The sequence below is a fragment of the Solanum lycopersicum genome, chromosome 2 (assembly GCF_036512215.1).
Source record: "Solanum lycopersicum chromosome 2, SLM_r2.1".
In the NCBI taxonomy this organism is placed as follows: domain Eukaryota; kingdom Viridiplantae; phylum Streptophyta; class Magnoliopsida; order Solanales; family Solanaceae; genus Solanum; species Solanum lycopersicum.
Window position 1 is genome coordinate 51,173,470 of NC_090801.1, and position 15,509 is coordinate 51,188,978.

The 15,509-nt window shown below is 37.8% G+C and overlaps 1 protein-coding gene across 1 annotated transcript; it reads right to left on the minus strand.

The window, feature by feature from the left end:
• Window positions 1-10,518: 10,518 nt before the first annotated feature.
• LOC101260301 (uncharacterized) lies at window positions 10,519-14,678 on the minus strand. Its single transcript, XM_004233455.5, has 5 exons — window positions 13,951-14,678; window positions 13,816-13,860; window positions 13,420-13,731; window positions 12,642-12,850; window positions 10,519-10,920 (listed from the first exon to the last, which is right to left on the minus strand). Exons 1-5 carry the CDS (start codon window positions 14,147-14,149, stop codon window positions 10,714-10,716), a joined length of 972 nt encoding a protein of 323 aa, XP_004233503.2. The 5' UTR covers window positions 14,150-14,678; the 3' UTR covers window positions 10,519-10,713.
• Window positions 14,679-15,509: the final 831 nt, after the last annotated feature.

Sequence of the window (15,509 nt, forward strand, 5' to 3'; positions counted from 1 at the left end):
TACAAATTGATGCATTATATATTGTTTGCATCTCTACGCTAAATAAGTATAGGATGGAGTGTATATCATATATATAGTTCATATACACACCCGTGATACCATACCCAACTTTTGTCAGAAAACAAAGTTACTCGCTACAAAAGATGTTCAATTTATCGTCAATTCATGACTATTATACTGCAAAAGGAAACCAAAAGAGAACAGAAAAAAAAGTGAAAAAGATCCCACTATATGACCCCATTATCCTTGAATTGCTTCCTATCCATGATTCCACTTATAATTTTTTTTAATCGGAATAAACATCTTAAAAGGTTACTCAACTATAAAAAGTTATATTATAATTTCATTTGATTTATCGTTTTTCTCTAATAAATAACTCATTCTTAATTTCTCATCAAACAAATTCATTTTTACCCCTTGACATTTTGAGTTTTTGGGAAATGATAACCCCTTCACATTTTGAATAGGACAACTCCCTTCAATCTTATATCAATGGCTAGAAATGAATTGGATTGTTAATTTTTAAGATGTAAAAAAACAATCGTTGGATTAAATAATACAATAACAAGATATTATTTTCTAATCTCAAAATTTTAGTATTATTAATAAATAAAAAGTACTCCCTTATGAGGATGTTAGTGCAAATATGTGGATGCTAATATGGATGTATGGATGTCACGATCCAAATTCGGGCCGCGACTGGCACCCACACTTACCCTCCTATTTAGCGAACCAACCAATCTAAACCTTAACATTTCAAGGTAATATCAACATAAAGTAATGCGGAAGACTTAAACTCATTAATAAAATCAATAACTATTATTATTCCCAAAATCTGGAAGTCATCATCACAAGAACATCTACGATCAAATGACTAAACTAAGAGTATTCTAAAAAGCTAAAACAAATAAAAGCTAGTCCATGCCGGAAGTTCAAGGCATCAAGACATGAAGGAGAAGATCCAGTCCAAGCTAGAAGCGTTAGCTCACCCTGAAGATCCAGTGTGACGAAGACTGGCTAGAATTACTGTTGAGTTGAAGACGACGGCACGTTTGCTGCACTCCACAAATAACAAGAAGAAAAACATAAAAGTAGGGATCAGTACAAAACACGGGTACTGAGTAGATATCATCGGCCAACTCAAAATAGAAAACAGTATATGCCAAGCAATATCATAAACTCAACTATGATACTCAACATGTAGCAACAACAAGTACTATATCATTAACAATTACCATCAAGTTCACACATGAGGACTCAAGCCTCAATACCATACTCATTTGGGAATTAGGTTCATTAGATTGAGTATATTAACATCTTTCAAGATTCATTATCTTTATTTCTCTTGTGTCGGTACGTGACACTCCGCTCCCTCATATTCATTAATCCTCTTGTGCCGGTACGTGACACTCCGATCCCCTACTACTATGTGTCGGAACGTGACACTCCGATCCCCTAAGTCTACGTGTCGGTTCGTGACACCCGATCCCCTAAATCTACGTGTCGGTTCGTGACACCCGATCCCCTAAATCTACGTGTCGGTTTGTGACACCCGATCCCCTAAATCTACGTGTCGGTTCGTGACACCCGATCCCCTAAATCTACGTGTCGGTTCGTGACACCCGATCCCCTAAATCTACCTGTCGGTTCGTGACACCCGATCCCCTAAATCTACGTGTCGGTTCGTGACACCCGATCCCCTAAATCTACGTGTCGGTTCGTGACACCCGATCCCCTAATCTCTTTCTATCAATTCATCAAGCCTTCTTTCTCACCAAGGCATCATTAATCTCATTACTTTAGTTCATCAAGCCTTCTTTTATATCAAGGCATCATCATTAACAAGAGATTAGGTTTTTATCAAGATTTGGGATTCAATAGCTTCATCATGCTTAATATAATCACAATTATATAATCACGTTCATGCATGCATACAATTAAGCACATAGCAGGGTTTTACAATACTACCAATACATATCATTCTCTATTAAGAGTTTACTATGAAAGCATGAAAACCATAACCTACCTCCACCGAAGATTAGTGATCAAGCAAGCAAATTTTTCTCCAAAGCTTTGTGTTTCCCCTTCTCGATCGTCTCTCTCTCTATCGATTCCCTTCTCTCTTTTTCTGTTCTTTTCTTTTTCTTATTCCAACCCTCTTTCTTTTACCCTAATTAGTATATAATTAAGAATAAAAGATGGCAATAATGCCCCACTAATTAACTTAAGGTTACTTCTTTTAACCCCCAAGTAATTAGACTTATTAACATTAACCCACTAACTTTATAATTAAGGCAAGAATAGTCAAAAACGTCCCTTAAAACGTATCAAGAAATCCGACCCGAACTGGGATTGCGCAACCTGTGACGGGCCGTCGTGCCTGCGACGGTCCGTCCTGCAGGTCGTCGCAAAGTTCAGAGACCCAAATTTCCACCAAGGGTCTGTGACGGTCCGTCACACCTGTGACGGTCCGTCCTGCCATTTCGTTACGAAGTTCAGAGAGTCGATTTTCAGTACCCAATTTTCAGTTTTTCTAAGTGTTTTGAAACGAGACCCTGCGACGGTCCGTCGTGCCCATGACGGTCCGTCGTTGGGTTCGTCGCCTCAGCCTGTTTTTCCAGAAATAAAATCTGCTGCTCAAAACGACTAAACAGGTCGTTACAATAGATACCAATTTACCCATCGTTCGTCCCCGAACGATCACAAGAAGGAAAACAAGGGCGAAAAGGAGTACCTGAATCTGTAAACAGATAATGGTATTTTCTTGTTCCTGAATGGGTCTGTTTCATCTTTTTAGGTTTATGCTCTACTCCGGGTAAAGATCCGCCCGATTTGGATTTGTACATATAGGACAAATGCTCTCGCATATCCGCCTCCTTCTCCCAAGTGGCTTCTTCAACGGGTCGATTCTTCCATTGCACCTTGATGGATGCAATCTCTCTTGACCTCAACTTGCGAACTTCTCTATCTAAAATAGCAACAGGCTCCTCCTCATAAGACAAGTTCTCATCAAGCAAAACTGAATCCCAACGGATAATGTAGTTTCCATCCCCATGGTATCTTTTCAACATCGACACATGGAATACCGGATGTACTCCGGACAGCCCTGGAGGCAAGGCTAACTCATAAGCCACCTCTCCTACTCGCTTAAGTACTTCAAAGGGACCAATGTACCTTGGACTTAGCTTACCCCTTTTTCTAAACCGCATCACCCCTTTCATGGGCGAAACCTTCAACAAGACTTGTTCACCTTCCATGAACTCTAAGTCTCTAACCTTTCGATCTGCATATTCTTTTTGTCTACTTTGCGCCGCTAGAAGCTTTTCTTGAATAGACTTCACTTTCTCTATCGAATCCCTCAAAAGGTCAGTACCCCAAGGTCTAACCTCGAATGCATCAAACCAACCAATAGGAGACCTACATCTCCTCCCATACAATGCTTCAAATGGGGCCATATCAATACTTGAGTGATAGCTATTATTGTATGAAAACTCCGCTAAGGGTAGGAAGCTATCCCAATGACCACCAAACTCTATCACACATGCACGAAGCATATCCTCCAACACTTGAATCGTTCGCTCAGACTGACCATCGGTCTGAGGATGGAACGCATTACTAAGGTCCAACCTAGTACCCAATTCCGCATGCAATGTTTTCCAAAACTTAGAAGTAAACTGCGTACCTCTATCTGATATGATGGATAGTGGAACCCCATGCAATCGAACGATTTCTGAGATATAGATCTTGGCTAACTTCTCGGCATTGTAAGTCACCTTAACCGGAATAAAATGAGCAGATTTAGTTAACCTATCAACAATCACCCAAATGGAGTCATACTTACCCATTGTCCTTGGAAGACCAACCACAAAGTCCATTGCAATTCTCTCCCATTTCCATTCCGGAATGGGCATTCTCTGAAGTGTTCCTCCGGGCCTTTGGTGTTCATACTTTACTTGTTGACAGTTTGGACACTTGGCAATAAAGTCAACAATATCACGCTTCATTCTGCTCCACTAAAAGTGTTGTTTTAGGTCACGATACATCTTGGTTGCACCCGGATGTATAGAATACCTTGAACTATGAGCCTCTGTCAGAATAGTGTTGATCAAATCATCGACGCGGGGTACACATACCCTTCCCTTTATTCTCAAAACACCTTCCTCATCGATTTGTGCTTCCTTAGCCTCCCCTCGCAATACTTTATCTTGGATTCGCCTTAGTTTCTCATCATCAAACTGTTTTCCCTTAATTTTGTCAAGAAAAGAAGATCTTGACTCCACACTAGCCAACAATCCTCCCTTCTCATTTACTTCTAATCTCATCAAGTCATTAGCTAGAGTCTGAACCTCTCTAGCCAATGGGCGTCTAGAAGCTTGCAAGTGAGCTAGACTTCCCATGCTTCCCACCTTTCTACTTAAAGCATCTGCTACAACATTCGCCTTCCTCGGATGATACAAAATAGTGATGTCGTAGTCCTTCAGTAGTTCCATCCATCTCCTCTGTCTCAGGTTCAAATCCTTCTGAGTAAAGACATACTGAAGGCTACGATGATCCGTGTAGACCTCACACTTAACCCCATATAAATAGTGTCTCCATTGTTTTAATGCGAACACTACCGCAGCCAATTCCAAATCATGAGTTAGATAGTTACGTTCATGCACCTTTAATTGCCTTGAAGCATAAGCAATCACACTCTTCTCTTGCATTAGTACTGCACCCAAACCAGAATAGGATGCATCACAATAAACAATGAAGTTCTTACCCTCTACTGGCAAGGTAAGGATAGGTGCGGTAGTCAACAAAGTCTTGAGCTTCTGAAAGCTTTCCTCACATTCGTCCGACCATACAAATGGAACATTCTGCTTAGTCAAGTTTGTCAATTGGGAAGCAATAGAAGAGAATCCCTTGACAAATCGACGGTAGTAGCTAGCTAACCCAACAAAGCTCCTTATTTCTGACACATTAGTAGGTCTTACCCAATTCTTCACTGTCTCAATCTTAGAAGGATCCACCATCACTCCATCCTTAGAAACCACGTGCCCCAAGAAGGACACTGCATCTAGCCAAAACTCACACTTAGAGAACTTGGCATAAAGCTTTTTCTCCCTCAATATTTCCAATACCATTCTCAAATGCTCTTCATGTTCCTTCTTGCTCTTTGAGTATACCAATATATCATCAATAAATACGATCACGAAGAGGTCCAAATATGGCTTAAAAATCCCGTTCATCAAGCTCATGAACGCAGCAGGGGCATTCGTAAGACCAAAAGACATCACTACAAATTCGTAATGCCCGTACCTCGTTCGAAAAGCAGTCTTTGGCACATCCGTTGCCCGTATTTTCAACTGATGATAACCGGATCTCAAGTCAATCTTAGAGAAGACACAAGCACCTTGTAACTGATCGAACAAGTCATCAATGCGAGGAAGAGGATACTTGCTCTTTATGGTTACCTTATTCAGTTGTCTGTAGTCTATGCACATTCGAAAACTCCCATCCTTCTTCTTCACAAACAAAACCGGAGCACCCCAAGGAGATGCACTTGGTCTAATAAAGCCTTTGTTTAACAACTCTTGAAGTTGGGCTTTTAACTCTCTTAACTCCGCGGGAGCCATTCTATAAGGGGGTATAGAAATGGGGCGTGTGCCCGGTTCGAGATCGATACAGAAGTCAATATCCCTATCTGGTGGCATACCAGGAAGATCTGCAGGGAACACATCCAAAAACTCGCGGACTACCGAAACCGACTCAATCGAAGGTACTTGGGTAGTGTCATCCTTGAGATGTGCCAAGAAAGCTAAACACCCTTTACTAACCATTTTCTTAGCACGAAGAAAGGAGATGATACGCACCGGATTGGAAGTGTAGTCACCCTCCCATACTAACGGATCTGTCCCAGGCTTGGCTAACGTCACCGTTTTAGCATTACAATCCAAGATCGCAAATTGCGGAGAAAGCCAAGTCATACCCAGAATTACATCAAAATCAACCATTTCTAAGATAACCAAGTCTACATAAGTATTGCTCCCCACAAAAGTTACAAGACAAGACCTATGCACCTTTTCAACTATCACAGACTCACCCACCGGAGTAGAAACACGAATAGGTATGTCAAGCAATTCACAATGTAAATTAAGACCATTAGCAAATGCGGAAGATACATAAGAAAATGTGGATCCGGGATCAAATAATACAGAAGCCATGCAATCACAAACCAAAAGATTACCTGTGATGACAGCATCAGATGCCTCCGCTTCAGACCGCCCAGGGAAAGCGTAACAATGGGCCCTATCGTTTGTCTGTCCGTTGCCCCTACCATGTTGTGATGTAGTGGCTCCAGTTTGCCCATCACCTCGGCCGTTTTGGTGACCACCATTTTCTCGACCACCACGCCCTCCAGAAAAATGGCCTCTACCATGACCACCTCTACCTCTAGCTATTGGGGGTCTGTAACTCTGTTTTGGACAATTTCTCCTAATATGTCCAGTCTCCCCACATCCGTAACACTCTCTGGAGTCAAGCATAGGTCTCTCGGAGAAGTGTTGACCGGTCTGAGGTGGTCCCCCAACTACAGTCTGTAGTGAAGACTAAATTGGTCGGACTGAGTAACTTCCCGAACCCTGTCCTCTAGTGTAAGCACCATTAAACTCACCTCCCTTTCGAAACCTTTTTGATGTCGATGTCGTAGTGAAGTCGTCTGGCTTCACTCCTTCCACTTCTATCACAAAGTCTACCACCTCTTGGAAGGATTTTGCCGTTGCCGCTATCTGTAAGGCCGAAATCCGCAATTCTGACCTCAACCCCTTCACAAACCGGCGAATTCGCTCTTGTGGACTGAAACACAGTTGGGTGGCATACCGGGATAATACATGAAACTTAGCCTCATATGCATTGACCGACATCCTACCTTGTTCTAGGCTCAAGAACTCATCCCTTTTCCTATCCCTCAAAGTTCGGGGGATATACTTCTCCATAAACAAGCTAGAGAATGAGGCCCAAGTCATAGGTGGTGCCTCTATTGGTTGACACTCGATATGTGACCGCCACCACATTTTGGCGTTCCCTTGAAACTGATAAGTCACAAACTCCACACCAAACCGTTCTACTATACCCATCTTGTGTAGTAGCTCATGACAGTCAACCAGAAAATCATAAGCATCCTCCGATTCAGCACCCTTGAAGACTGGAGGTTTCAATTTCAAGAACTTACTGAAAAGTTTATGCTGATCATTTGTCATTATAGGCCCAGTAGTCAGGCGTAGAAACGTGCCTATTTCCAATGGAACATCCATGCGGGGAGCCATAGTAGCCGTATGTTGTACCTCCGGAGCCTGAGGTGCTGGTGCAGAAAACACTGGGGGTGTCTGGCCCTGATCAGATAACCCGCTAAGATAAGCCAGAACCTGATTGATCATCTCTGGGGTAGGTTGGGGTGGCAATCCCTTATTCTGCACTTGTTCAGTTTCACCATCCTCCCCTTCTCTTATTACTTCCTCAGTCGGTAGAGGAGTCACTGCCCTAGTATCAGATTGGCTAGGCGCTCGTCCTCTTCCCCTAGAGGACGTCCTCCCACGACCTCTACCACGGCCCCTTGCCGCTGTTCTCCCTCGAGCCACAGCCCCAGTGGCTGGCTCAGTTGTTTCTTGTCTGGCCGGTGTTGGTGTTGGCGTAGTCGTTGCTCTAGTTCTAACCATCTGCGAAAGAGAGTGAAGATGGTCAGATACCAATTTGTATCGCCTAGATACCAATTGGACTCAAGTAGTAGCACGAAAGAAAGAATGAAAGAGTGAAATTTTCCTAAAGTCTTATAGCCTCTCAAGGAAAAGTAAAGGCGTCCCCTTACCGTTCCTTAAGACTCTACTAGACCTGTTCTTGTGTGATGAGACCAACGAACCTAATGCTCTGATACCAAGTTTGTCACGACCCAAATCCGGGCCGCGACTGGCACCCACACTTACCCTCCTATTTAGCGAACCAACCAATCTAAACCTTAACATTTCAAGGTAATATCAACATAAAGTAATGCGGAAGACTTAAACTCATTAATAAAATCAATAACTATTATTATTCCCAAAATCTGGAAGTCATCATCACAAGAACATCTACGATCAAATGACTAAACTAAGAGTATTCTAAAAAGCTAAAACAAATAAAAGCTAGTCCATGCCGGAAGTTCAAGGCATCAAGACATGAAGGAGAAGATCCAGTCCAAGCTAGAAGCGTTAGCTCACCCTGAAGATCCAGTGTGACGAAGACTGGCTAGAATTACTGTTGAGTTGAAGACGACGGCACGTTTGCTGCACTCCACAAATAACAAGAAGAAAAACATAAAAGTAGGGATCAGTACAAAACACGGGTACTGAGTAGATATCATCGGCCAACTCAAAATAGAAAACAGTATATGCCAAGCAATATCATAAACTCAACTATGATACTCAACATGTAGCAACAACAAGTACTATATCATTAACAATTACCATCAAGTTCACACATGAGGACTCAAGCCTCAATACCATACTCATTTGGGAATTAGGTTCATTAGATTGAGTATATTAACATCTTTCAAGATTCATTATCTTTATTTCTCTTGTGTCGGTACGTGACACTCCGCTCCCTCATATTCATTAATCCTCTTGTGCCGGTACGTGACACTCCGATCCCCTACTACTATGTGTCGGAACGTGACACTCCGATCCCCTAAGTCTACGTGTCGATTCGTGACACCCGATCCCCTAAATCTACGTGTCGGTTCGTGACACCCGATCCCCTAAATCTACGTGTCGGTTTGTGACACCCGATCCCCTAAATCTACGTGTCGGTTCGTGACACCCGATCCCCTAAATCTACGTGTCGGTTCGTGACACCCGATCCCCTAGTCTCTTTCTATCAATTCATCAAGCCTTCTTTCTCACCAAGGCATCATCAATCTCATTACTTTAGTTCATCAAGCCTTCTTTTATATCAAGGCATCATCATTAACAAGAGATTAGGTTTTTATCAAGATTTGGGATTCAATAGCTTCATCATACTTAATATAATCACAATTATATAATCACGTTCATGCATGCATACAATTAAGCACATAGCAGGGTTTTACAATACTACCAATACATATCATTCTCTATTAAAAGTTTACTATGAAAGCATGAAAACCATAACCTACCTCCACCGAAGATTAGTGATCAAGCAAGCAAATTTTTCTCCAAAGCTTTGTGTTTCCCCTTCTCGATCGTCTCTCTCTCTATCGATTCCCTTCTCTCTTTTTCTGTTCTTTTCTTTTTCTTATTCCAACCCTCTTTCTTTTACCCTAATTAGTATATTATTAAGAATAAAAGATGGCAATAATGCCCCACTAATTAACTTAAGGTTACTTCTTTTAACCCCCAAGTAATTAGACTTATTAACATTAACACACTAACTTTATAATTAAGGCAAGAATAGTCAAAAACGTCCCTTAAAACGTATCAAGAAATCCGACCCGGACTGGGATTGCGCAACCTGTGACGGGCCGTCGTGCCTGCGACGGTCCGTCCTGCAGGTCGTCGCAAAGTTCAGAGACCCAAATTTCCACCAAGGGTCTGTGACGGTCCGTCACACCTGTGACGGTCCGTCCTGCCATTTCGTTACGAAGTTCAGAGAGTCGATTTTCAGTACCCAATTTTCAGTTTTTCTAAGTGTTTTGAAACGAGACCCTGCGACGGTCCGTCGTGCCCATGACGGTCCGTCGTTGGGTTCGTCGCCTCAGCCTGATTTTCCAGAAATAAAATCTGCTACTCAAAACGACTAAACAGGTCGTTACAATGGATATATTAAAAGTAATAAGATTAGAAATGAGGTTATCCATGATAATATATAATAGTGACCTCCATTATGAATAAAATAAAATTTAATGAAATTGAGACGATTTGGTGTATAAAGAGGAGATGTGTAGATGTCCATGTGAGGAGGTGTGGGAGAGTAGATATAACAGCCACGGGGAGAGGTAGAGATAAGCCGAAAAAATACTGGAGAGAGTTGACTAGACAGGGCATAACAATTTCATATTAATGAGGACATGACCTTAGATAAGAAGGAGTGGAGATCACTTATTAGGATAGAAAGTTAATAGGTAATGAAATATTATCTTAATTTTCAAGGATTTAGGTTGTAGGTGTATATCCTTACTTTGATATCCATCATTATATATGTTTATTGTATTTGGGTTACTGCACTAATTATTGTTCTTTTCTAGATCTTACAAGGTCTTGCACAACTTTTCTTTCCTTATTAATTGTTATATTTTCTTCATTGTATTCTTTAAATTTGTTGCACTTGAGCCGAAGATCTTTCGAGAACAATCTATATAGTGATAAGTCCTCCGTACTGATCCCCCCAAATTTAGTCTGTGAAATTTTATTGGACATGTTATTATATATACAATATCATTCTACGACCAGTAAAAATAAAAAAATAATTATTCTCGAAGACTACGAATATCTCATTCTTAGTCAAAATATTTAATAAAAATAAAAGGAATCAAGATAATTCAAAACTCTATAATAATAATAAAAAAAATTATTCATGACAAGATATTAGAATAGACATGCATGTTTTATAGATCCTTGGTAGATATACTAGAATCTAATAATAGAGAAAAGGTGTGATGGAAAGAGAATCTTTCTATCCCCAAGGACATGTTTTTTTTTTGTTTTTGTTTTTTTTTTTTTTAATTTAGTGTTTATAGCATCCATTTATATGGCAAAGAAAAATGTTGTTGTTTCTTGGTTTATGCTTCTCTCTTTGCCTTTTTCTTCTCAACCACAAACTCTTCCATGACAAACAACCCCCACCAAATTTCACTTTCTTTCTCTCTCCTTCTTCTTGCATTTCTTCATTTCTTCTTGTGTCTTCTTCTTCTTCTTTTTCTTTCACTTCCACCTATATATATACATACACACACATTATTGTACAATAATGTCAGTAAGTGTTTGAATGAGATCCTGAAATCAATGTACACTTCAATGTATATTATATTTTGTCAGTGTATACTCTTTTTTACACTATTATGTCATTTTTATATGTCGTGGCTAGCAGATAACATGTCTTATTTTAAAATTTTATATATTATTATTTAGATCGATATGACTATATCTAAAACTTAAACTCTTAATTAGTTTTATATCAACAATGCAACTTTTATTGTTTTAATCAACTAAGTTGTTTAAATAGAATTTAAAAAACTCATAATTGTGTATATTGATTGATAAACTAATAAGCTAAGTTGAGCCTAACTATCAATCTTAGTTGTAGTTTGGTTACTAACCAGTGTGTATTTTTTTCCCTATATATCAGAGCCAATAGATATAACAGATACAAAGCGAATCGATACAACTTCAAGTGTACAGATAAAACTAAAACTCTCACTTTTTAAAAACTAATTAAGCATATGTTTGTTGTAATTTTCACATAGATAAAATTATTACTATTTCTTAGGGTTACTGAGTAATCTTGAATAAGAAAAACCAAAGTACAATAGCTTGAAAGGGTGAGGGGGGGGATTAAAGAGGGTAAAGACAATATGTATTAAGGTGATTTTTGGCTTGTGGGGTTAGGGTTGTGCTTTGGTATTTGAAAATTGAAATAAACTTGTCTTGCATTAATTGTTGAGGTTGTACACAACAACAATATGAAAATATTCATTAAGAATTTTATGGTATAAGGTAAGTTCTTTTTCCTAATAGTAGATAGAAAACTTGTTAACCATTCTTAGTATAGTAAAATAAAATCTAAAGAAATGTACAAATATGAAAAAGGCTAAGGTCCAACACAATTAAATTTGTGCCCACAAAAGCAAGTGATTGGCATGTGCTTTTGGTGAATTATAATGATGGAAAGGACCAATTAATTATGTAGTCCCCCCACACTAGTTAATAGGGCATAGTCAATTCAGATAATCTTGTCTTTCAAGTACTATAGTCCCTCATCCACCATGATCCTTAGATCATTTATAAACACATGGTCCAAAGTTGAGAATTATTGACATAGGGTTTCTTTTTGTAATTTATGTCACTCTAAAATCATTTTGAAGCATACCAAAATATCTTAAACAAGTCTACAATATGTTAGAGATAGATTAAAATTGAGAAACGTTATCAGTAGTTATTCATATAGTCAATTCCAAATTGAATCATCATTATTTACATAAACTTCAACAATCAAAACAAATTTACATTCTCATTGTGATATATTTTCTTCCGGTTAATAATTGTGCCAATCTAATTAATACGCTAAACTTATGAGTAATTAAATCGTGTCACGTAAAATATGACGGAGGGAGCACCTAACTTTAATAGGGGGAAAGATTTTTTCGATGAAGTGATGTAGGCATAATTTCTCTTTTAAAGGCTGATAAACCATGCAAACATTTCATGATTAACAGAATTGGTCAGACTTCTCAATATTTTACTCCTTCCGTCCTTTTTTATGTGACATTTTTTTTATCCGTACAAAAAAAAATATTACCTTACTATACTTGAAAATACTTTTAACTTTAAAAAATTCTTCTTTCATCCTTGTTGAAATGATGTACAGCTACACAACTATCATAAATTTTAAAAGTACCACGTAAAATAAAACGGAGAAAGTAACTAGTTTCTTACCTCTTGTTCAGATTTTGATTTAGGACTAGTGACTGGAGAGTGATCTGAGGATATTTCCTTAATGGATGGTGAAGAGTCAGCTGCTTCACTTAGCTTCATAGACATTTCTTCAATTGATGGAGTTGGAGCAGGACTTGGACTATTTGAACTTACATAAGCTGAAATGCTTTGTGTTCCCACATCTCTTCTAATGCTAACTTCTTTCTTCTCTATAATTATCAAAGTGTTAAAACACCAAAAAAAATATTGTTAGTAGAATAAAATAAGAATGGTTCATAGTTTTCAACATATAGTTACTTTTAACCGCTTAAACTTTAAGATTAGATTATCACGTGGTATTACTAGGAACGAATTTTCATGTGCTTAAATCATTATCATAAAAATAATCAGACTCGCTCGAGGGATCGTGGGAGGTGTATTCAAGATATAATAAAGCAAATAAAAGTTACGATATTATAATGATCAAAAACACATTAAAAGTATCAAAGTCTTTTCACTTGAGCTATCAGATATTCATTTTTCCTACCTAAATTATTTATCAAAACATACCTCAACTTTTCGTTATTCCTTTTTCCTATCTTAACGGCGTTAATAATTGAGATGTATTTTGATAATATTTTAGATTAAAAAAAAAAAAGTGAAAACCTAGGAAACTCTCAAAAAGTATGTTTGACCATTAACTAACTTTGAATAAAAGTATACCTTGTTTAACTGCTAGATGAGAGGGTCACACATTTTAACGACCGATAATAAAAGAAGCTGTGAAAACATAAGTCACCTTTAGTTGGGATTTTGATTTCAACTACTTCATGTGTTGGAAAAGAAGGTTTTTTCACATGGTGCTTTGTGTGGACTTGTGATGTACTACTCTGAATGTGAGAAGGATAAATTAGAGGTCCTGAAATAGTAATTCTGCTTGCTGTTTGTCTAAATGATCTTCCATTTAGTATTTTTGTAGACAAACATTCTAAAGGAACTTCCCCTGATAATGGATTACATATATATTTCTCAGCTTCATTCCATTTTGAATTCAAAGCCAATCCATCTGGTGACATGTATTCCCAACTATATATTGTTTTTGCCTGTAATGCTGCACTTCAAAAAAACAAAAAAAAAAAAAAACTTTTATACGCAATTCAAGATTTCGTTTGTTGTTCAAAAATCATGAACTCACCTTTGAGGGCAGTAGTAAAAGAATATTTTGATGGATCAATTTCCTCTGTAGTGAAAAAAAATAATAATAATTAGTACTACTAGAACTAGTACTGTTTTTATACGCAATTTAAGATTTCGTTTGTGTTGTTCATACCTCTTAAGGTGTAGCCAGGAGATGAAGCTGTACTTGAAATTGTTACATTTGATCTAAAAGATTTTGTCTCTTCTCTAAAACTTCTAATATAAGATGCAGAGTACCTTCTTGAATTGGTTTTTTCTCTGTTAAGTTTTGCCTTAAGAGCCCATTCTCTTAAGTTGAACTCTGGTTCATCTTGTTTTCTTGATTGTTCCATGTTGATAATGAAACACTTTGATGAAACTTCAAAAAAAATTTAAAAAAAAATTGTAGCAAATATATTTAACCTATGCCATGTTTAAATGAAATTTGGTTAATGAAAAAAAATTGAGCTAAAAATTGGGTCACATGAAATATTTGGTTTATTTGCAAGTAGCAAGATCAGACATAGCTCTAATCTGATTTTCTTGCTTTTGCATTTAAAAAAAAAATGAAGGGGGACTATGATAAAATAATTGTTGTAAGGGTTTGCTTTATACACACTGAAAGTGTTAAAGAAACAGTACCTAATTTAGGAGCTGAAGTATTGTTACTATATATGTCTACAAACTATAGGCGCGCACGAGTTATGGTGGGATGGTTGCGATTATTTCACTTTGAAAATTAAAAAATCATGTTAGGAGTGTCGCTCATAAAAATGAGTCTTGCAATGTGCGTGTCCAAACTTAATCAGAGCTTAATACGGATACTGGACCTGGTGGGGTAGGGGGGGGGGGGGGTGAGAGGAGGAAAAGAAAACAGAACATGTAGTTTAGTCCTTATATTGTGGTACAAATAAATAAAAGTACTAGGTAGCCTGGAATTTTATGTTGATTCACCAAAACAATTTGAAGAAGTAATTACAAAGCTCTATATGGGTATCACCCCACTTAAGATAAAAGAGATTCCATATAGAGCGATTAGATATACATGTAAGCAGACCTTACCAACTATGGATTGATACGTTCTAAAGTCATACGTGCTAGGCCTTGAACGGACAATAACACTATGCCGTTATAGCTAAGTTGAGGTTATTAGAACTTTCAAATCATTGTTCTTTTTGGGAGTGAGTGCACACAAATCAATCAAATATTAGCACTAATAACTTGTATAATTTTTTAAGTAGTTAAGCTTATTAATAATGATGATACTAGTATTATAGTAATACAAACAATGAAAATGACATGTTGAAATTGATGTACTCTGGGCAACAATGAGAATCAATTTTAAATGAAAATGATTTCTTATATTGATTATAAAATTTCATTTTGTTGGCTGAACCAATGAAATAATGACATGTGTTAGATGGTCACATTGCCATATTTTTCAAAGAATCAATGAAGGTGTATTCCACAGTGTTGTGTTATTTTCAGTCTAGGTTGGAAAGATTGTTGTGAAAGAGAAATTAGGGGAATAGTAGGGACAGTTTACATAGAAGAAATCTAATGGTAAGTTAAAATAAATATTATTTGTATGTAAATAATTCATATGTGGACATACATGAATCCATGTGAAAATGTCAAGATCATTATATTAATAAGATAAAATGAGTGGGGGTATATATATATATATATAAAAATATATAAATAATAGCTAGG